Source organism: Bubalus bubalis, chromosome 3 (assembly GCF_019923935.1).
Source record: "Bubalus bubalis isolate 160015118507 breed Murrah chromosome 3, NDDB_SH_1, whole genome shotgun sequence".
Classification (NCBI taxonomy): domain Eukaryota; kingdom Metazoa; phylum Chordata; class Mammalia; order Artiodactyla; family Bovidae; genus Bubalus; species Bubalus bubalis.
The window spans coordinates 11,022,535-11,043,791 of NC_059159.1; the positions used below are offsets into that span (position 1 = coordinate 11,022,535).

At 42.5% G+C, this 21,257-nt stretch overlaps 1 protein-coding gene across 6 annotated transcripts in view; it reads left to right on the top strand.

Annotated features, from left to right (window-relative positions):
• The window catches only part of RNF213 (ring finger protein 213), a 122,235-nt gene that overhangs the window by 42,237 nt on the left and 58,741 nt on the right, over window positions 1–21,257 (top strand). For all 6 annotated transcript variants that reach the window (XM_044938663.2, XM_044938659.2, XM_045164766.1 and 3 more), the window contains 10 exons: window positions 2,538–2,760; window positions 3,270–3,325; window positions 4,442–4,595; window positions 7,438–7,602; window positions 12,176–12,265; window positions 13,270–13,392; window positions 14,378–14,558; window positions 16,116–16,289; window positions 17,698–17,847; window positions 20,549–21,123. In XM_044938663.2, the coding sequence (XP_044794598.2) occupies window positions 2,538–2,760; window positions 3,270–3,325; window positions 4,442–4,595; window positions 7,438–7,602; window positions 12,176–12,265; window positions 13,270–13,392; window positions 14,378–14,558; window positions 16,116–16,289; window positions 17,698–17,847; window positions 20,549–21,123 (1,891 nt within the window). The remainder of the gene's footprint in view (window positions 1–2,537; window positions 2,761–3,269; window positions 3,326–4,441; window positions 4,596–7,437; window positions 7,603–12,175; window positions 12,266–13,269; window positions 13,393–14,377; window positions 14,559–16,115; window positions 16,290–17,697; window positions 17,848–20,548; window positions 21,124–21,257) is intronic.

Below are 21,257 nucleotides of genomic sequence, written 5' to 3' on the forward strand. Positions count from 1 at the left end.
ATTATGTCACTGGCACTTATTTATGTCTGGAAATTTGTGCCTTTTGTCTGGTTTTGTCCAATTGTCCCCCACTCTCTGCCTCTATAATAGATCATTTATCCTGTTTTATTCTGTTTTCCAACTTTCTTTTTTCACTTAATAGTATATTGTATCAATTGTATGAATGATTTTATTTTTGCCAGTAAATACACACCTATTGTAATGACTGCTTAGTGTTGCAAATTTTATTTCGCTAGTTCTCTCTTCCTGGACACCTGGATTGTTTCTGCACATTCGCTTTGTAAGCATGTTTTGATGCACTTCTTTGTAATTTTCCGTGTCCAATTATTTCCTCAAGATAAATTCCTGAAAGTGGAATCGAAAAAGATCAGTGGCTTTGCACTCTGTAGGTACACAGTGAAATACCATTTTGAGGTAAGCAAAGACTTTTTAGAGAAGACACAGAAAGCACAGTCTGTAAAAGGAAAATGGTAAATCAAATTTAAGTACAAAAACTAAATAAAAAATACAAATTCAGTCAAAAATTAATATTAGCAGTTATTACCAAGCACAGAGAACATTCCCTATTTACTTTGTCTTTTGTCAAAGAAACTATTCCAAGTCTCATCTGCTCTCCCCAGTCTAACAGGATCTATCCTGTAGGAATTTAGGGACTGAAATAGTGAGCAAGCTAAATTAAATTATTGCTTCCTCACTATTATTGAAATCTTTTGAAATTAAAGCCAAATTAAGATTATTTATAAAATTATATATACTTTAAATGACTTTCAAGGGTCATTTATCTTGGAGACCAACTGTCTAGAAGAAATTTAGCTGGAGAATGACAAACATTAGCATTGGTCTTAAATATTGGCTCTTTCAGGCAAAAGTGGCCGTTAGTATGTAGTGAAGCTTTATCCACGTGTTTCTCGTAACCTCTGTCAGTTCTGTGGCACTCTGCTGTACAGTATTTTCTTTCACATTGTCATCTTTTTGGGTGTCCAGGACAGTGTTACAGAACAGAATAATTTAAAGACCTTCCCTGAACTGGGTTCATGTAGAATCCAGGGCATCATGCATCAACATGCTTAGTTCTTAAATTGTTACACCGACAATGGAAAATGGCATCAAAAGTTAAACCAAGAGCTTTTGCCATATCCAGCAATCCTACTTATGGGTGTATTTCCCAAGGAAATGAAATAAATATCTAAAGAGATATCTGCACCCCTATGTTCATTGCGGCATCATTCACAATAGCCAAGATGTGGAAACAACCTAAGCGTCTGTCAGTAAATGAATGGATAAAGAAGAACTGGTGTGTATGTGTGTATGCATATATATGATGTATATATATACACACCATATATATGTATACATGATGAAATATTATTCAGTCAGGAAAGCAAGGGAATCCTGCCACTTGCAAAACATGGATAGACCTTGAAGGCATTATGCTAAGTGGGATAAGGCAGATAAAGGCAAATACTATAGATATGATTTCCCATATGTGGAATCTGAAAAAAGTGAAACTCACAAGAGCAGAGAGTTGAATGGTGATTACCAGGGCTGGGAGGTGGGGAAAAGTGATGATGTTTGTCCAACAATACAAACTTCAGCATTCTGAGGACAAATTAATTCTGGAGAGCTAATGTACCACCCGGTGATTCTAGTTGCTACTATATTGTTTACTTAGAAGTTGCTCAGAGATTAGATCTTAAAGATTCTCATACAGAAAAGAAATGGTAACTATATGACACAGTGGATGCAGGGATCAAGTATTGTTACTGTGGTAATCATCGTGCAGTATGTAAGTGTATCAAACCAACCCTAAATTTACAGTGTTATATGCCATATTTCAATAAAGCTGGAAAATACTTAATTCTTTTTTCTAAGCTTTTTATTTTGTATTGGGGTATAGCAGATTAACAGTGTGGGGATGGTTTCAGGTGAACAGCAAAGGGACTCAGCCATACATATACAGGTATTGAAAATGCTTAATTCTTGGTGAATTTTTTTATTATTGTGGTAAAATATACATAACCTACAATTTTACATCATTGTAAAATGATGTAAATTTTACATTTATAATTTTAATCATTTTAAGTGTACACCACCACAACAGTGGTGTTAAGTACATTCACTCTGTGGTGCGACCAATACCTCTATTCATCTCCAGAATCTTCCATCTTGTAAAACTGAAACTGTGTTCTCGATAATCAGTAGCCTATTCTCCCACCAACACCAGTCCCTGGTCCCCACTACTCTGCTGTCTGTCTCTATGAATCAGACTTCTCTAGGGACCTCACCTAAGTGGAATCAAATTATTTGTTCATTTGTGAGTGGCTGATTTCACTGAGCATCTTGTCCTTAGAGTTCATCCATGTTGCTGAATTCTTAATATATTATTGTTTACTTCTTATTTGATCGAGTTGTTGGCATTTCAATTATTTTTGAAATCAGAACTTTCTAGATCCCTTCGAACATAATTTTAATTAACTTTGTTTCTTATACCAATCTCACTGCCGCCCTTTTTTTCTGTTCCAATTTTCCCTTATAAGGAATCAATTACTCCAGCTAATGGAAAAAAATAGATATTTGCTGAATGTGGATAAATATCTATTCCGATCCTGGTTCAGTTTGCTTCCTCTGAGTAACTTGGCTCCTTACATGGAACACCTCATCGATTACCTGAGTCAGTGTCCCCCGCGTGTCCTCGACTGTCTTCTAGGGACTTGGTACCGTCTGGACGGACTTCAGGAAATCTCTCAAAGAAACCTCGAGGTTTGTTGTCTGGAATCGGCTCTTGAGACCTTGCTTAACAAAAGCAGGTCAAAAACTAATCGGTCAGAGTTTGTGATTTTCCTTTCCTGAAAACCTGATCTGGTAAAGCACTTGGATATAAGAGAACTGGGAAGGGTCAATATTTCTTAGGGTAAGGGGTTAATTTACTTGAGTTTATTCTGTTTCAGTAAACAAAATTCAATAAAACAACAGCCTTTGGATATGTGAGATTGTGCAAGTCAGGGTTAGAAGTTATCCTGCATGCTGGTCCACTTCCTAATTGCTGTTGTCCTTTCCCATTTTGGGGAGGAGAAATGGTTTAATTTTAAATCCTAAGTTTTAATTGTAACAGGTATAAGATTAGTACTTGAGCCCCTTAAAGCTTGTTTATAGAAAGAAAATTATTATGCCTTATTATGTTGGATTTTTTTTTTGTTTTGGTTCTGTTTTAGCAAAGATAGTGGCATCATGATTAAATCTTCCCTTTTTTCTTTTCTTTCCCACCCTAGAGTATTGAGAATACTTTTAAAATGCTGTTGTGCCTTCTGGATATTTATCAGGAAAAGTAAGTAGAAAAGTAAAAGGTAATCTCTCTTGTACAAGATTATCCCTTATGATTGGGTTTATGCCATATTTGCTGTCATTAATGTAAGGCCATAAATTAATATATATTCCACTTCTTTTTTCAAGGTGTTGATGTAATCATCCTACTTTTTTAAATAGGGAAAAGCACAGAAATCAGGTGCTAACATTTCAGTTTATTTTCATCTAATTTTTTTTCCTGTGCATTTTTGTCATTTATTTTTAAGTGATTATCATCATATTACATATTCATGCTTGTGTCCTGCATCTTATCAGCATTTAGTCTTCATATTTTTTTTTGCAAGTCAGAGAAGCTGAAAATAAATACAAAGGTAGCTTTCCATAATGATCTGAAGTCATTTGCTCCTGCAAATATGTGTGAGCTCTGACACCCTGGAAGCACAGTGTACAAAATGAACAAATGTGGGAGAGAAGGTAATTTTTTAGATTCGTGGAGCACTGCCAGGATCGCCTCACCTGAATTCTTAGAGTGTTCAGGATGGAGGTGGGAGTGTCAGATCTTCATTAACACCAAGCACCTGGGACTTCATGAACCCCATCTAATTCTGTGTATTACAGAATTGCCCCAGTAATTCTTGTCTCTTGCCACCTTCTAAACCCTCCTCTGATCAGCTCTCTACCTCTCAGCTCTGGTCATGTATCAGCCAATAAGCAGGTCCACTCAGAACTGAAAGAAATTTCATGCACAGGACATATGCATCTAGCATTTCTTTCCTTTTTTCCCTCGCTGTAGCTTACTGATTCTTTTTTTAAAAAATTGTATGGTATTTGAATCTTTGGTAATATCCATCCTTAAGATTTTTTTCGAACAAAGGAATACACTTGGAAATAGTTTAACTTGCTTTTGTTAAAATAGTTCAGAACCATGGAGGCAAATCAAAAAGAGTTTTATTCCTTTTTATCTTAGCCACAATTTCAAAATTAATGGAAATGTTCTGGATGTTATCCTATATGGGATCAAGTACATGCCTTCCTTGTAGGCGTTTTAAAGGGAAGGAACTTGTCATTAATAATGGGTACTGTTTTCTAATTCCTCCTCAATTACTTCATTCATTTCTCTCAACTCTTTGTGGGTTAGGATTCTTGAGGAGCCCTTGATACAGTCCTACTTGACTATGTGCCTGAAACTTCACGAAACTACCTGCAGAATATCAAAAGCCCACACGTTTTATGAGATGCCTGCCTTATCTGCTGAGATTGTTCGCAGAATTATTATACTTAAACCTGTAGTGGTAAGTTGAACATGTACGCATAATGCCATACCCAGCAGAGCTATGGAACCTGAGGCATCCTCTATTCAAAAAGGAGATAGGCTGATTCTAGGATTGCTGGAATGACAGAGCGGCTGGTTCCGCCATCAGGTGTGTCAGTACATACTGATGCTGGGTTTTGTTCTGCTCATGAGGCTATTTTGGTGAACCAGGATCTGCATGCTTGCCCTCCAGGGCTTACGTTAGAGGGAAGAATGGAGGAAGGAGGCAGTGCAGGAGTTCAAGTGTAGAGTATTAGCTGTGACTGGGTAAATTCAAGAGCCCAGCAAGTGGCCAGGACTTCAAGCAAGAATCTCCCCACCCAAATGCATGTTCATGCCTAATCTTTCCCACCTGAGCCTTTTTCCTGTTCACCGAAACTCGAATACAGTAGCAAAGTCCACACACCTCAGTGCATACCTAAGAGCCTTTCCACACAAGCACCACCTCCCGCATCAAGCTGTAGGAACAATCCAGAGTTCTGGGCCCCCTCCCTGCACACCTCCCACTGGTAAGCAGTCTTCTGATTACCACCACCACAAGTTAGTTTTACCTGTCTTGGAACTCATTCCTTTTTTGTGTCTGGCTTTCATTGCTCAGCACATCTCTGAGATCCATCTGTGATGTTGCATGTGTCCACAGCTCATTTATCTCATTGTTGTGTGGTCTTCAGCTGGTGAAGTTTGAGCTTCCACATGAAGGTGATAGATGATTTCCTATTCAGACCGACCATTTGACAAGTCAGAACTGTGACGTTAGTGATATAATTGAGTGTGTATTTTATCTTTGTTCCTTTTAGCTCTTCTTTTTTAAAAAAATACCAAGGGAACATTTAAAAATAAACATTGGTAGGATGATTGCTTTTTCCTGAAGTGGCTATTGTTTAAACCATCCTAGGCAGGTGCCAACTTCTAGATAAACTGTGTTCAAGAAATGTGAAATTTGTTAGTTACTTATGGTATATGTCCCTGCAGAAATAACTATCCTGAACGTTGGTTGGGATCTCAGATTAGTGTAACCACAGTTTGGTCCAAATTCTCTAAATGTGCCATAAAAACAAAAAGCTTTGCAAAACTGAAATTAAATAAAACCAAACTATATGAAGAAGTTTTGAACACTTTTGGTTATGTGCCAATATAAAGGGTTGATAGGATTGACGGGATATCAGGTGGAGAAAAACAAGGAGCAAAGGCGAAAGTTCTAGAGAAGATTTTTAGGCTTGGGTTGCTGCTGGTTGCAGGGCACACCCAGATGGAGAAGAGAGGTGCCTGGCAGCAGGGATGCATAGGAGGGGGCAGTCCAGTGAGCACATAATTGCAGCACAGTGGGTTAATACTAAACTGGAATGTCCATAAGGTGTCCTGGGAACACGGGGCCTTTGCAGGGGCTGGCGTTCCCACAGAGTGAGAGAGCAGCATGTGCGTGTCAGGGAGGAGAGGATCCTGCTGCTCTGCAGGTAGGCTAGCCTGGCTGGAGATGGAGCCTGGGTCTAGGCTAGGCCAGATTGCAGATGGCATGCACACCCTGCCAAAGTTTCTGGATCATTGGAGAAGTTGCTGGCCCATTTGGTGACTTTCAGTTTGGGCCAGCATGTCCCATTTTCAGCTGAGAACTGTTGGCTGACCCACACCACCCATATCCTGTGTGCTATTCTCCCAGCATAGCTGTACCCCTGCCCACACATAACCCAGCCTACCCCTCACACTCTGCCCAGAGCTCCCTGAATCTTTCAGGGGAGAACCTGCCCCCACAAACACACCCAAGACTGGATACAGCACCCTTTATGTGTTAGTTGCTTAGTCGTGTCCGACTCTTTCCAACCCCATGGACTGTAGCCTACTAGGCTACTCTGTCCGTGAAATTCTCCAGGCAAGAATACTGGAAAGGGTTGCCATTTCCTTCTCCAGGGGATCTTACTGACCCAGGGATCAAACCTAGGTCTTCTGCTTTTCAGGCAGATTCTTTTCTATCTGAGCTATTGGGAAGTCCCCAGCACCCTTTATGTGCCTTTCCTATCTTGTTACTTGCCTTGTTTACTGATTGTACTGGTCTCCCACTTAGCAATCAGCTCCTTGGGCAGCAGCCTCACTATGATGTCTCTAGCCCTTGGGCCCACCATCTCTGGAAGGAGGGAGTGACACCAGCAGATCCAGTTTGGGGGGCCTTGGCACTTACACAATCTGTGGGACTTGGTTGAAGCAAAAGAGAATACACATCAGAACTGGGAGAGGCCTCTTTCTAAGTGGGGCTGATGGCTGTATCCACTTTGTGGTAAAGATGCTTCTGAAGAGAAAGGGAAGGAGAGCAGGAAAGAGGAATCCCCATCCCTAGAGCCCTCGACCCCCGGGAAAAGCAGCTTTTCAGGGGGTGGGAATGAATGGAGAACTTCAAGGAAAGAGCACCAGGGTAGGGATTTGGGTTTCTTCCTGGCTCTAGCATGTCAGTCGGGGACAGGGTTTACACGAGCTTGGCTCTCTGAGCTGCTGGAAGCTCTGAGCCCATGGTGCACCCTTCTCCCTTGTCTGTCAGCCTTTCTCTGCTCAGAGTCCAGGAGGTCTACTGGTTGGCGAGGCAGCATCACCTCTGTTATAGTTGCCTGGGGTCACTTGAGGGGGCATCCATGCCAGTGCTTCTACCTCAACCCCCATGCTGTCCACCCAGAGTGAACCTGAAACACCGGGGAAATGAAAGTTCTGTGAATGTGCAGGCTCTGCCAGGTGCTCAGGTGGCATCAGCCACAGAGGCGGGTGGAGAAGTATCTGGATGATGCTTTGGGTTTGCCACATGGGCTTGATTCAACTCCGTCTCTCTCTTGCGGTGACAGGATTCAGCAGGAGGGCCGGGAAATGAAACTGGAAAGAAGAATTCAGTAAAAACGGTCTTCCAGGGGACCCTCGCTGCTACAAAATCTTGGCTTCGGAAAATGTTTACAATGAGCATGTTCCAGACTGGTTCACCTGTCACCTTCGCTTACAGCAAGGAGATTGAGGTAAGCCAGTCCAGTGCAGGGGACACAGGGGTCTCCTCTGCAGAATGGACGGCTGTTTCCCTAACAGGACTGAAAGCATGGGCTCCCTGGTGGGTGGACTGTGGTCCCCACATCAGTGGTGAGGCGGCGGGATGGGGAGACAGAGCTTGTTGGGACATGGTGGCCGGTGGGGAAGGGCATTCACGTCTGATGCTGTGCTGAGGCTATGGGTCAGGTTATGATGTTGACAGTAGAAAATAAGATGAGAGCAAGGCCTCCATGAAAGGGAAACTGGGCTGAGCGGCAGCTGAAGGTGAGGAAATTAGAAATCAGACCCAGAAGGTTTGGAGGCAGGGAGGGCTTCCAGAAACAGATGTGGACAGAATCTTATGCTGGGGAGGAGGAGGAGGAAGGGCCTAAAGCTATTGGCTCCAGGACACAGTTCTAGAAAGTGCCGCAAACAAACCAAGCAAGTGGCCCTCTGACTTAGGCTGTTGTCTTCCAGGGATACTTTAATGAGATCATCATAAAATCACATCACTGAAACTGTGTATGAACAAAAACAGATAACTCTCACTACATCTCAGTCTTATTCAGACATATTACCTGTCCAGACCAAGGGGAGAAGATCATTGATCTGAACACCCAGAGCCCAGAGCATCAGTATTCTGGCTCAGATGATAAAGAATCTGCCTGCAATGTAGGAGACCTGGGTTTGATCCCTGGGTTGGTAGATCCCCTGGAGAAAGGAATGACAACCACTCCAGTATCCTTGCCTGGAGAATTCCATAGACAGAGGAGGCTGTGGGCTACAGTGCATGGGGCCGTACAGAGTTGGACACGACTGAGCAACTAACACTTCACTTCAGAGCCCAGAACTCTGACCACTCACCCTCACAGGGACAGAGTCTAAGGTCAAAACAGAAAAAACATACATAAATCCCAGAACTCTGACCACTCACCGTCACAGGGACAGAGTCTAAGGTCAAAACAGAAAAAACATACATAAATCTTGAACTTGATTTTGAAGTTTTGTAGTTGGGAGTGGAATGAGTGTAGCAAGTCTGAAGCTTTGTTATGTGTACTGTAAGGCTGGGCAGATGGATACAGGGGTTGCTGCTGTTGGAAGCTTGGGCTCTTTCTCATTGGAGGAGGGAACATGTGGAGCAGGGGAGGGGAAAGGAGGCCTATTGAAAAGAGCTAGAGGTGTAGTGTGAACTCATGATGTAAAAAGCAACATTTCCTAGCTCCATCCACTGAAAGGGCCTAGAGATGGTGACACCCAGGTCTGTGAGCACACCCAGCCATGGCTTCTAAATGCCATTTCCTCTAAAAAACAAAACAGAAAAACCCCTGTGCTTCTGGAAAGAACAGCAGATTCTAAAGGTGGGGCTGAAGAAATGCAAGTCCAGCCTGAAACACCTTGTATTACCATAAAGCAAAAGTACTTGAAATCAAGTGGTGACATTTCACAAGCAGACAGGACCCAGGTGATATCCTAGGGTATACCCTGGAGGGCGAAAGAATGATTGTTGGAAAAAGTGGTGAAATCCAAATAAAGTTAGTGGCTTTGGTGATGATAATCTGCTGTTGCTGCTGCTAAGTCACTTCAGTCATGTCCAACTCTGTGCAACCCCATAGACAGCAGCCCACCAGGCTCCCCCGTCCCTGGGATTCTCCAGGCAAGAACACTGGAGTGGGTTATCATTTCCTTCTCCGATGCATGAAAGTGAAAAGTGAAAGTGAAGTTGCTCAGTCGTGTCCAAGTCTTCGAGACCCCATGGACTGCAGCCTACCAGGCTCCTCCATCCATGGGATTTTCCAGGCAAGAGTACTGGAGTGGGTTGTCATTGCCTTCTCTGGATGATAATCTATCAATGCTAATTTCTTGGTTTTCACAACTGTACTATGGCTTCGTAAAGTGTTAGCACTCAGGTTAATTGGAAGTCTCTGTACTATCTTTGCAATATTTCTGTTCATCTAAGATTATTACATTAAAAAAAAAAAAAAGGAAACAGAAGCTAGTCTGCGGGGGCTCTCACTAGCCAAATCTGAGGCAATTTGAATATCAAAATGAGTAATGGAAATGAGTAATCTCTAGTATCATACTAGAGATTATCATATTAAGTGAAGTAAGTCAGATGGAAAAAGGCAGATACCAAATACTATCACTTACATGCAGAATCTAAAATACAACACAAATACCATAACCTCAGATATGCAGTTGACACCACCCTTATGGCAGAAAGCAAAGAGAAACTAAAGAGCCTCTTGAAGTAAAAGAGGAGAGTGGAAAAACTGGCTTAAAACTCAACATTCCAAAGACTAAGATCATGGCATCCAGTCCCATCACTTCATGGCAAATAGATGGGCAAACAATGGAAACAGTGCAGACTTTGTTTTCTTGGGCTCCAGAGTCACTGCAGATGGTGACTACAGCCTGAAATTAAAAGACGCTTGCTCTTTGGGAGAAAAGCTGTGACCAACCTAGACAGCATATTAGAAAGCAGAAACATTACTTTACCAACAAAGGTCCGTATAGTTAAAGCTATGGTTTTTCTAGTAGTCGTGTATGGATGTGAGAGTTGGACCATAAAGAAAGCTGAATGCCAAAGAATTGATGCTTTTGAACTATGGTGTTGGAGAAGACTGTTGAGAGTCCCTTGGACAGCAAGGAGATCAAGTCAGTCAATCCTAAAGGAAATCAGACTTGAATATTCATTGAAAGCACTGATGCTGAAGCTGAAGCTCCAATACTTTGGCCACCTGATGCGATGACTCATTGGAAAAAACCCTGATGCTGGAAATGATTGACAGCAGGAGGGGAAGGGGATGATGGAGGATGAGATGGTTGGACGGCATCACTGACTCAATGGACAAGAGTTTGAGCAAGCTCCAGGAGTTGGTGATGGACAGGGAAGCCTGATGTACTGCAGTCCATGGGGTCATAAAGAGTCAGACACAACTGAGCGATTGAACTGAAATAAAACACAAATGAACTTATTTATTAAACAGAGATAAACTCACAGGCATAGAGAATAGACCTGTTGGTTACCCAAAGGGAAAGGAGACGGGGGAAGGATAATTAAAGAGTTTGGTATTAACAGATACAAACTATTATGTATAAAACAGATAAAAAAGATCCTACTATATAGCACAAGGAACTATCTTCAGTATCCTGTAATAAACCATAACGGGAAAGCAAAAAAATGTTTTCACTGTCATAAAGGAAGAAAGGAAAGGCTGGAGAACTCCTCTAGAAAGGAGACATGATAATGCCGTGTGTCCCTCAGTTGGACCCTGGACCCAGTCAGTTGACTAGTGAACAATGGCAAAGTGTGGGCAGGGAGAAAGATGAGGAAGACGTCACCTGAGTGAACGGGCCTCAGAGTGACACCCATGCTACTGTGTGTAGCAGAAGGGCCATGGGGTTGGGAACGCCTGCGCAAGGGCCAAGGGGCATGGCGTCTGCAACTCTGGTTCAGCAGAGACAGTGCCCGTTTCGAGAAAGACTAAAGGGAGCACAAAAAGGAAAGAGATAGAGCAGCCACTTTAAATATTGGGGAGTCTAGCTGAAGGTATGAGTGTCCTTATGCTGTTATTGCAACTTTCTCTTAAGTTTGAAATTTTTTGAAATTAAAACAATGGAGGGAAATCCTTTCTGGACGAAGCACAGTAGTGGACCTTAGTGGTGACCTGGCCCAGTCAGGACCCTCTGTTTTATAAGGCTGAAGTGGGTTGCCCTGACTTAGCAGTGACACAGCAGACAACTGGACAAAAATGAGTCTGAACCAATGTGTCCTCAAAGCACTGTGCTCTTTGTTTTACCATAATTGTCTTCTTTTCGGTGCTCAGCTTTCTTTCTTTATTTTTTTTTAATGTTATTTTATTTTTAAACTTTACAAAATTGTATTAGTTTTGCCAAATATCAAAATGAATCTGCCACAGGTATACATGTGTTCCCCATCCTGAACCCTCCTCCCTCCTCCCTCCCCATACCATCCCTCTGGGTCGTCCCAGTGCACCAGCCCCAAGCATCCAGTATTGTGCATCAAACCTGGACTGACAACTCGTTTCATACATGATATTATACATGTTTCAATGCCATTCTCCCAAATCTTCCCACCCTCTCCCTCTCCCACAGAGTCCATAAGACTGTTCTATACATCAGTGTCTCTTTTGCTGTCTCGTTATTGTTACCATCTTTCTAAATTCCATATATATGCATTAGTATACTGTATTGGTGTTTTTCTTTCTGGCTTACTTCACTCTGTATAATAGGCTCCAGTTTCATCCACCTCATTAGAACTGATTCAAATGTATTCTTTTTAATGGCTGAGTAATACTCCATTGTGTATATGTACCATAGCTTTCTTATCCATTCATCTGCTGATGGACATCTAGGTTGCTTCCATGTCCTGGCTATTATAAACAGTGCTGCGATGAACATTGGGGTACACGTGTCTCTTTCCCTTCTGGTTTCCTCTGTGTGTATGCCCAGCAGTGGGATTGCTGCATAATTGTCTTCTTTCATAGAATTCCATGGTGGCATCTAGCTGTCTTACTGGCTGTCCCTTACTTGTGGATTTTGCAGGTCTGGAGGCGACTGGTGGAAATAAACTTCCCCATGGAGTATGACTGGAAGGAATCCTTGCTGGGGGACATGGCAGGGAGGCTCAAACAGGTACTGAAAGGCAGGGGATGTTCTTTTTGGAACCAGACCACATGGACTAGCCAGTACATGTGATGACTGCATTTGAATGGACAGGGCATGGGGTTCAGGTGACTGTTTCTGATTCAGCCTTAATAGTTCGACCACAGATGGTATCCCAGAGAAGAATAAGGGCACAGTTTCTGGCCACCAGGGGAACTTTGGCTTGTGTGAAGCTCTAATAGGCACTAACTAAGCCTATGTGCTCTTTGCTCTAAGTGGCCTGTTGGTGACAAGAACCCTGTTAACCCAGTGACAACTGGGGGAAAACACAAAAGTGCTCTCCATTTTTAATTGAGGCCTGTGACCCTAGAAGATTCAGCTTTTTAAAAACACATGAGTCTTATATGTAATTGTTAAATGGGTCTTTTTAGGAAAAGAGAAGCAAGGAAGACATCTTATTAAAAAGTTTACCTGTGTTTTGTGGGCTTCCCTGATAGCTCAGTTGGTAAAGAATCCGCCTGCAATACAGGAGACCCCGGTTTGATTCCTGAGTCCTGAAGATCCGCTGGAGAAGGGATAGGCTACCCATTCCAGTATTCTTGGGCTTCCCTTGTGGCTCAGCTGGTAAAGAATCTGCCTCCAATGCAGGAGACCTGGGTTCAATCTCTGGATTGGGAAGATCCCTTGGGAAAGGCTACTCACTACAGTATTCTGGCCTGGAGAATTCCATGGGCTGTATAGTCCACGGGGTCGCAAAGAGTCGGACACAACTGAGCGACTCTCACTTTCAGTTTCGCTAGTTTTTTGCAAGCTGCTGTGCCGGATGCTTTTTCTGCTAAGTAGGTATTTTGGCCTTTTTGGTCTAATGGTTAGAAGCATGGAGGACATGCTTCTCATGGGATGGAAAGAAGGCCACAGTAATGGGGAGCTGATATGACACTAGGAAAGTGAAAATTACTAGGGTGTTTGCATTGCACAGGGTCTGAGAGTGTCGCACCCCTAAGCTCTCACACCCTCGTCTTCCCGTCTTGCAGGAGATGCCTCTCTGCCGGATTTTGGCCTTCTGCAGCTCTCACTGGGTTGCTGCAGGTGCAGAAGACAGTGTGGCGAAATGCTTTGAGATGTGTGCCATTGAAGCCGTGGGCTCGGTCTGCCAGGTGAACAACCTTTCCCACTCGGAACCGCATTTGGATGCATACTTGCTTTCTGACATCACCAGCCAAAGGCTATTAAGCACTGCTGGTTCCGAGACTCTACACCCAAGCAAAGAATGGGCTCTGGGCAACCCCTCCCCACCCTGAAATCCAGTACTCTACCCATTCTGTGAAATGCTGCTCAGCTTCCTGCTGCTGTTTTACATCATAGCAGCTCACATGTAACCTCCAGCAATCTTGCAGGCTTTTCCTAAATGCCTCATTATTATCTTTGCCACTCACCCACCCTTGGCTTTATCACTTGCTTACCATGCAGTAAAAGACCCCAAAGGTTAACAAAGCATTATGGAAGAAAAATGTTTAGAGTTGAAAAGATTTTATCAGTTCACTTAGGAAGAGAATTAAAATGTGTGTGTTGTCTGTAGACAACTTTAAAATAATTACAGTTAATAATACCAAATGGGGTCGCTAAGAGTTGGACACGACTGAGCGACTTCACTTTCACTTTTCACTTTCATGCATTGGAGAAGGAAATGGCAACCCACTCCAGTGTTCTTGCCTGGAGAATCCCAGGGACGGGGGAGCCTGGTGGGCTGCTGTCTGTGGGGTCGCACAGAGTCGGACATGACTGAAGTGACTTAGCAGCAGCAGTATTATGTTTAATGCTTTTAATAATGTGAAAGTTCCAAGAAAAATGGCACTGAGCGAGAGAAAAGGGGTGTAATTTGTGGGTTGTGTCAGTATCTGTCTGTGGCTACCTGTTTCCACATCCCCAGTGTTCAATCTTAAGGAGACAGTGGACAGGAAAATGGAAATGCCCTCAGAAAAGTTAAGTATTTTATTTACTCTTTTGGCTTTTTGATGCATTGTAAAACTAGTTATGAGAGACTTCTGAAATGCTGTTGGGTAGGTAATTTGCTTCTTTATTAAAAAGTAAATCAACCATATAACCTTCTAAATATCCCTCTCTTTATTCATCTTTTTATAGTCTCAAACCAGCATCCTTGGGAAAATCTCTTATAATGACTTGCAAAAATGTGGCAACCTTGTGTCTGCTGTGATCACCAAGTCCTGGCCAACAAGTAGAGGGGAGTTTGTAGAGGACATGCGTGGGGTTTTGAATCACCTGCTCACGTGGCCAGACATCAAGCACCTCTTCAAGTTATATGGTATGTTCATGGAGGGTGCTTGGAGCATCTGTCCAGTGGCACCTCCTGACTCAAGAGTGGCGGCAGAGTATTTGACCTGTTAGTCAGTTAGATCGGGTTGATGTTTGCCAAATGAAGCAGCTTGGATGGACAGACCCAGGAAGGCTCAGAGTATCTTGTATTATAATTGAGAACTAACACTGAAAGCCACCATTGATGAAATAAACTGCTATACTAACAGCTACTGGGCTGACGTAGCAACCTTAGACCAAGAGCTGAGGTGGAGAGTGTAATGTGACTTACCAAAGGTCTCGCCGATAATAAGTGTTAAGAACTGAAATCCAAACCCAGTGTGTCTGTATCTAAAGCCCTGTCTTTCTTATTCTGAGATCCATGTAAGTGTCCAATCCAGTACTGGTGACCTTAGCAAAAACTAAGTACTGCCTGATTCTTCCACCCCTACCCTCCATGACCCTAGAGTTTGTGACCACAGAGGGGAAAGGTGTATTGCCCTAAAAATGTTATATTCAGGTTTATGTGTGAGTCATAGGTTCAGATCTAATGGAAAAGCTCCACAGATTATTTTGAGTGTCAATTTCATCTAATTACTGAGACAGTCTTAAAAAAACACAACAAAAAACCCAAGTTCCTCTCATGCCTGAGTTGTTGTAGTTATCAAATAAGAAAATTGACTTGGCTCTTCTTGTTTTGTTGTTGTCTATTAAAAGATACTCACTTGAAAATATTCCATTTCTGTCTTTTAAATTAACGGACCTCGTATTTTAGAGCAGTTTTAAGTTGACAGAAAAATTAAGCAGAAAGTACAGAGTGTTCCCATATCTACCCACTCAACACACACAATTTCCTCTATTATTAACATCTTGCTTCAGTACCATTGTTTTAACTGATGAGCCAATATTGATATGTTATGAATAAGTAAAGTCCAGTGTTTACATTAGGGTTTGCTCCTGTACTTCCTGTGGATTTTGACAAATGTTTAACGTGTGCATCCACTGTTACCATATCCTATGGTACAGTTTCACTGCCCTCAAACTTCCTTGTTTCCAGCAGTTCATCCCTTCCCTCTCCTCTCCTATACAGTTGTGCCTTTTCCCAGAAAGGGACATGGTTGGAATCATACTCTCTGTTGCCTTTTCAGACTGGCTTCTTTTGCTTAACAATATGCATCAAAGGTTCCTTTTAGTAGCGCACTTCTTAAACAACTGAATAATATTCAGTTGTGTGGGTGGACTATGGTTTGTCCAGTCACCTACTGAGGAACATCTTGGGTACTTCCAAGATTTTGCAATTGTGAATAAAGCTTCTATATTTGATTTTAATTACATGACCCAAATGTTTGATCTTAATATTACTGGGAAAGAAAATTTCTGATGGTTAAACTAAGTATGTTTGAAAATCCTGCCCTCTAAAGAATGTGAGAATTATACCTGGGAATACAGAATGACTTTGCTTTATTATATGAAAGTTGGGGCAGAGCAATAGGAGGTACTAGCAATCCATTAAAGTGGGAAGGAAGTGGGGTGCCTACCGTTTTAACTCTCTTCTTCACTTGGTCAGGAACCAACAAGGAAATATTAGCAAATATTACCAAGGAAGGCAAGAAGTTGATGGCCACTGCGGGCTCTGTGTTCACAGAAGTTACAAATGACCTCATCAATGGAACAATTTTAGTTGGGCACCTGGAGCTGATCCTACAACACATGGATCGATTCCTTGACATCTGGCAGTTAAGTAAGTATCACGTTGAGATGTGGACTTCAGGCTCCTGAGGAGTTAGGAGCTCAGAAGCGTCTCTCTTTGCTTGTGTGTCTTATGGAGAGGTGATCTTTGTCATCTTTATGATGGCTTCTCTCTCCAGGAAGTTGTCAGGGGATGGCTTCTAATCCTCAGGAAAATTAGGGGAAGTGATCAAATACTGACCACGTTAGAGTACTGGTTGTTTTTATTCCTACTGACTGACACGGGACATCTTGGAGTAGCCATGCATACAGGCTCCGGCACCACCCTCCACACAGCCCAGCATGTGGAGCATACTCACGGGAGGTTTGAGAAATGGCTTGCCACAAAATGGATATTTGTTTGTTCTACTGACTTCCTTATGGCAGAAAGTGAAGAGGAACTAAAAAGCCTCTTGATGAAGGTGAAAGAGGAGAGTGAAAAAGTTGGCTTAAAACTCAACATTCAGAAAATGAAGATCATGGCATCTGGTCCCATCATTTCATGGGAAATAGATTGGGAAACAGTGTCAGACTTTATCTTTTGGGGGCTCCAAAATCACTGCAGATGGTGACTGCATCTATGAAATTAAAAGATGCTTACTCCTTGGAAGGAAAGTTATGACCAACCTAGATAGCATATTGAAAACCAGAGACATTACTTTGCCAACAAAGGTCCGTCTAGTCAAGGCTATGGTTTTTCCAGTGGTCATGTATGGATGTGAGAGTTGGACCGTGAAGAAAGCTAAGCGCCGAAGAATTGATGCTTTTGAACTGTGGTGTTGGAGGAGACTCTTGAGAGTCCCTTGGACTGCAAGGAGATCCAACCAGTCCATCCTAAAGGAGATCAGCCCTGGGTGTTCTTTGGAAGGAATGATGCTAAAGCTGAAACTCCAATACTTTGGCCACTTCATGCGAAGAGTTGATTCATTGGAAAAGACTCTGATGCTGGGAGGGATTAGGGGCAGGAGGAGAAGGGGACGACAGAGGATGAGATGGCTGGATGGCATCACTGACTCGATGGACATGAATCAGAGTGAACTCCGGGAGTTGGTGATGGACAGGGAGGCCTGGCGTGCTGCGATTCATGGGGTCGCAAAGAGTTGGATACGACTGAGCGACTGAACTGACTGACTGACTGACTGACTGAAGCAGGGTGACAATATATAGCCTTGACATACTCCTTTCCCTATTTGGAAAATTAGGGGAAGTGATCAAATACTGACCATGTTAGAGTACTGGTTGTTTTTATTCCTACTGACTGACACAGGACATCTTGGAGTAGCCATGTATACAGGCTCTGGCATCACCCTCCACACAGCCCATCATGTGGAGCACACTCACGGGAGGTTCGAGAAATGGCTTGCCACAAAGTGGATATTTGTTTGTTCTACTGACTTCCTTTCCTTTCTTTTTTTTTCCAGAGAGTAAAAGTTCTTTAGCCCAAGACAAAAAACACCCTATAGAGCAAGTGCTGAGTCAGAGGGAGATTGAACTATTCACTCTAAAGAAAGAGAAGACAAATGTTGACTCTCTCCTGAAGTTGTGTGGGAGGGTAAAAGACGTGATAAAAGGTGATATTCTTAAAGCATTAAAATAAACAAAATTGAAAGGTCCGCAGGGGAGAAGGGTCAAAGGATAATATGATTAAAAACATATCAGAGTAGCAGCCCTTTATCTTGGAGGGGGGAGGCTTTTTCTAATGTGTTAATTTTTAATAAAGTAAAAAATTTTTTGGTAATTATCTGACATAGCGCTAAATAGCCTGTTTCTTGGTTTTTCAGGTTTAAACATTATCATTTATGGATAATTAGGATTTAGATTTCCTTGTTTTTCCAATTTCTGTCTTGTACACATAGCCTTTCCAATCTCACTTCCTTCCAATTTTATCATAATTTCATCAGCCCTCAGGGTTTAAATGTCACGACTCTGTAAATACACTCTTTACACCGGAGCCATTATTCTCTCCCACTTCTTATGCAAACTGTCTTCTCTAGATTTAAAACTCTCATCTTGTCCTATGCTTTGTTTTCAGTGTATTTATTTTTTTAATTCAATGCCAGACTCTTTACCAACAATTTCCTCCAAAGGAGATCCATTTGCTTTTTCAGATAGAATCTTGCCAAACCGGAGATAAGCTATCCTAGGGGTATCCTGCCTCTCTTCTCAGCTGGATCTGTATCCTGGATGTTATGGCTCCCTGCTCTCCCTCCTGTGTTTTAGTGAAATACACGCTCTTGTTTCTCCTGAGTAAGGGGCCCAGGAGTTCTTGCCTATCTGAAAATGTCTGCCCTCACAGGAGATCTGTTGTTTGGTGCAGATCTTTCCTTCAGGATTTGGGGTTTGTGGCTCCATTGTCTCTGCAGGGTCACTGTTTAGAGTAGGTTGGGATTGCTGCGATTCATGGGGTCGCAAAGAGTTGGACACGACTGAGCGACTGATCTGATATGATCTGATCTAGGATTCTCATCCTTTGTGGATGACATATTTTCTCCCTGGAGGCTCTTGAGATTTTTTTTTTTTTGTCCCCCTTATTCTGAAATGGCCTAATGATGTTCCTTGGAATGGCTCTCTTTCCCATCTGCTGTACTGGGCATACTGAAGTGGGTCTTTGTAATCTAGAAATCCAAGTCCTTGAGTTCTGGGGAAGCTTCTTGTGTTAGTTAAGTGATTACTTTTTCTTCTGTTGGAATCTACAGTTGGATATTGGAGCTCCTGGAATAGTCATCTAACTTCCATATATTTTCTCTCCTATTTTCCATGTCTTGTTTTGTTCTGTTTTCTGAGCAATTTCTTAAGTTTTCTTTCTAAGCTTGCCATTAAATTTTTTACTTTTTCTTCTTTCTTTTATTTAATTTACAAGAACTCTTTTTGCTTTGAGTGATCCTTTTTCCATACTATCCTGTTCTGGTTCATGGCTATAGTATCATATCTTTCTGAGATTTTTTATACTTTTTATTTAGAGATTTTCTTTTTCTTAAATAGTTTCCTCTTTCCTCCAAGTTGCTTTTATCTCTTGGTATGTTTTAATGTCTGTTTTTCATGTTTAAGGCTTTGGTCCTCTGTCTAGAATTCTTTTTTATCTGTTTATATTAAGAGGGGCAACTAACGCCCTGGTGGGGGATTCTGAGGGTGGGGTGGCTAAGTTTTGAAATAGCCTGTATCTTTAGCTCCTCTCTCTTGGGCTGCTCAGATCACCAGTCTCTTGCCTGGAAGATATAGCGCTGCCTGCCAGGTCTCTATGAGTCAAGACAGCAATGAGGGCTGGAGGGTTCTCAGCATCCAAGATGCATATCTAGCCCCAGTCCTTCCTTCTACTCCCTGTGTCCTCTCTTCTCCTTTCTAGCTTCTCAAATTTAGTGGCACATACCAACCATTAGCTTCCTGACGAAGTGTAGGTGTCTGGAAATGCGTTTATTCCGCCATGTACCTGAAACCCCCCAATCAAGAGAGCCCTCTGTGAGCCCTCTAGAGCCTCTCTAGAATATAAACTACCTGTTGCATGCCAGGGTGGAGGAGGTACCATCAGCCTGCTGATGGAATGGGTTGGGATGAAAATGAGCCTGTTTGATGACTTGTTATGCAGACTTTCAGCCCAATCCTCCTTATTTCATCACCACCTCTCAAATTCCAGCATCTGTGCAGCCAGGGTCTGTGCATGTGGGAAATTCTATGATGACAGACGCCTGGCAGAATCTCAGGTTTCCCCACTATGGGCTAAGAATCCAAGTTCTCAGGCTTGAAACATTATTTACCCTCAGCACATCTGCTTTTCAAGTTCCAAAGTTTTGTTGCTGTGGTCTCCTTTTCTATACTTCCCAGCCCTGTTGCTTTATGGCTTTTGAAAAACAATCTCAGTTCAATCATGGCAGCAGGATTTGGGGAGGGAGTGGAAACATGTGCAGACTTCAAATGGTCATCTTCACCCAGAAGGTGCAAAGCCTTCTTTGTCAAGAAAACTGAGGGATGGAATGGGGAGGGAGAAGGGAGGAGGGTTCAGGATGGGGAACACATGTATACCTGTGGCGGATTCATTTTGATATTTGGCAAAACTAATACAGTTATGTAAAGTTTAAAAATAAAATAAAATTAAAAAAAAAAAGAAAGAAAACTGAAGAGCAAGGCGAGGGTGGAGATTTAGGGATGCTCACTGAGAACAAATGCACCAAGTGTGTTCACTTGCATTTCCTTAAGAGCAGCAAGGGGAGTGAAAACTGGGAAAGTAAAATGATTGTGAACCGAGTTTGACTTGACATTCTCTTATGGTTTCAAAAGTGGATTTTGGAGAGATTGCTGAAAGACATTCGGAAGACCTCAGTGGGAAAAAGTTAAATCAAGTTGTGTCAGCCACCTCCGTTGACTCGAAGTGGACAACACATTATAACCTGAGCCCTGAAGTCCAAGAAATGGCCAAAAACGCATATTTGCTAAAGGACAGTCACATCTTCCAGATCTTATGGGAAGAAGCCGCACAGGAGCTGAGTGAGCCAGAAGAGAACTTGGAAAGGGAGATATTTCAGCCTGAGGATGTGTATGAATGTTTATATTGTCCTTGTTTCAAAAGGTTTACAAAACTGTATCAGGATCTGAAGTCAGGGGAGGTCACCTTTGGGGAAATCGATGACATCTTCAAGGACTTTGTGAATAAATACAGCGACCTAACTGAAGACCTCCAGACCATGTCGGCTCTGTATCCCGGAGAGCAGGATTGGATCAAGGAGCGAGTCCAGCAGATCAAGGAATACCATCACCTGCATCAGGCAGTCGACTCAGCCAAGGTCATCTTGGAGGTCAAAGAGAATTTGGGCCTGACTGGTGACTTCAGTGTTCTCCACACCTTACTAAGCTTTGTAAGTTATTTACTGGGGACTCCTGGGGTTGGGGGTGGGGCGGCTGTGGGGAGATCCCAGATCTCTGGCTTTGAAAAACTGGGCAAGATGATTTCACAGCTTCCTTCAGGGTTATTTGTATTTTATTCAACGCC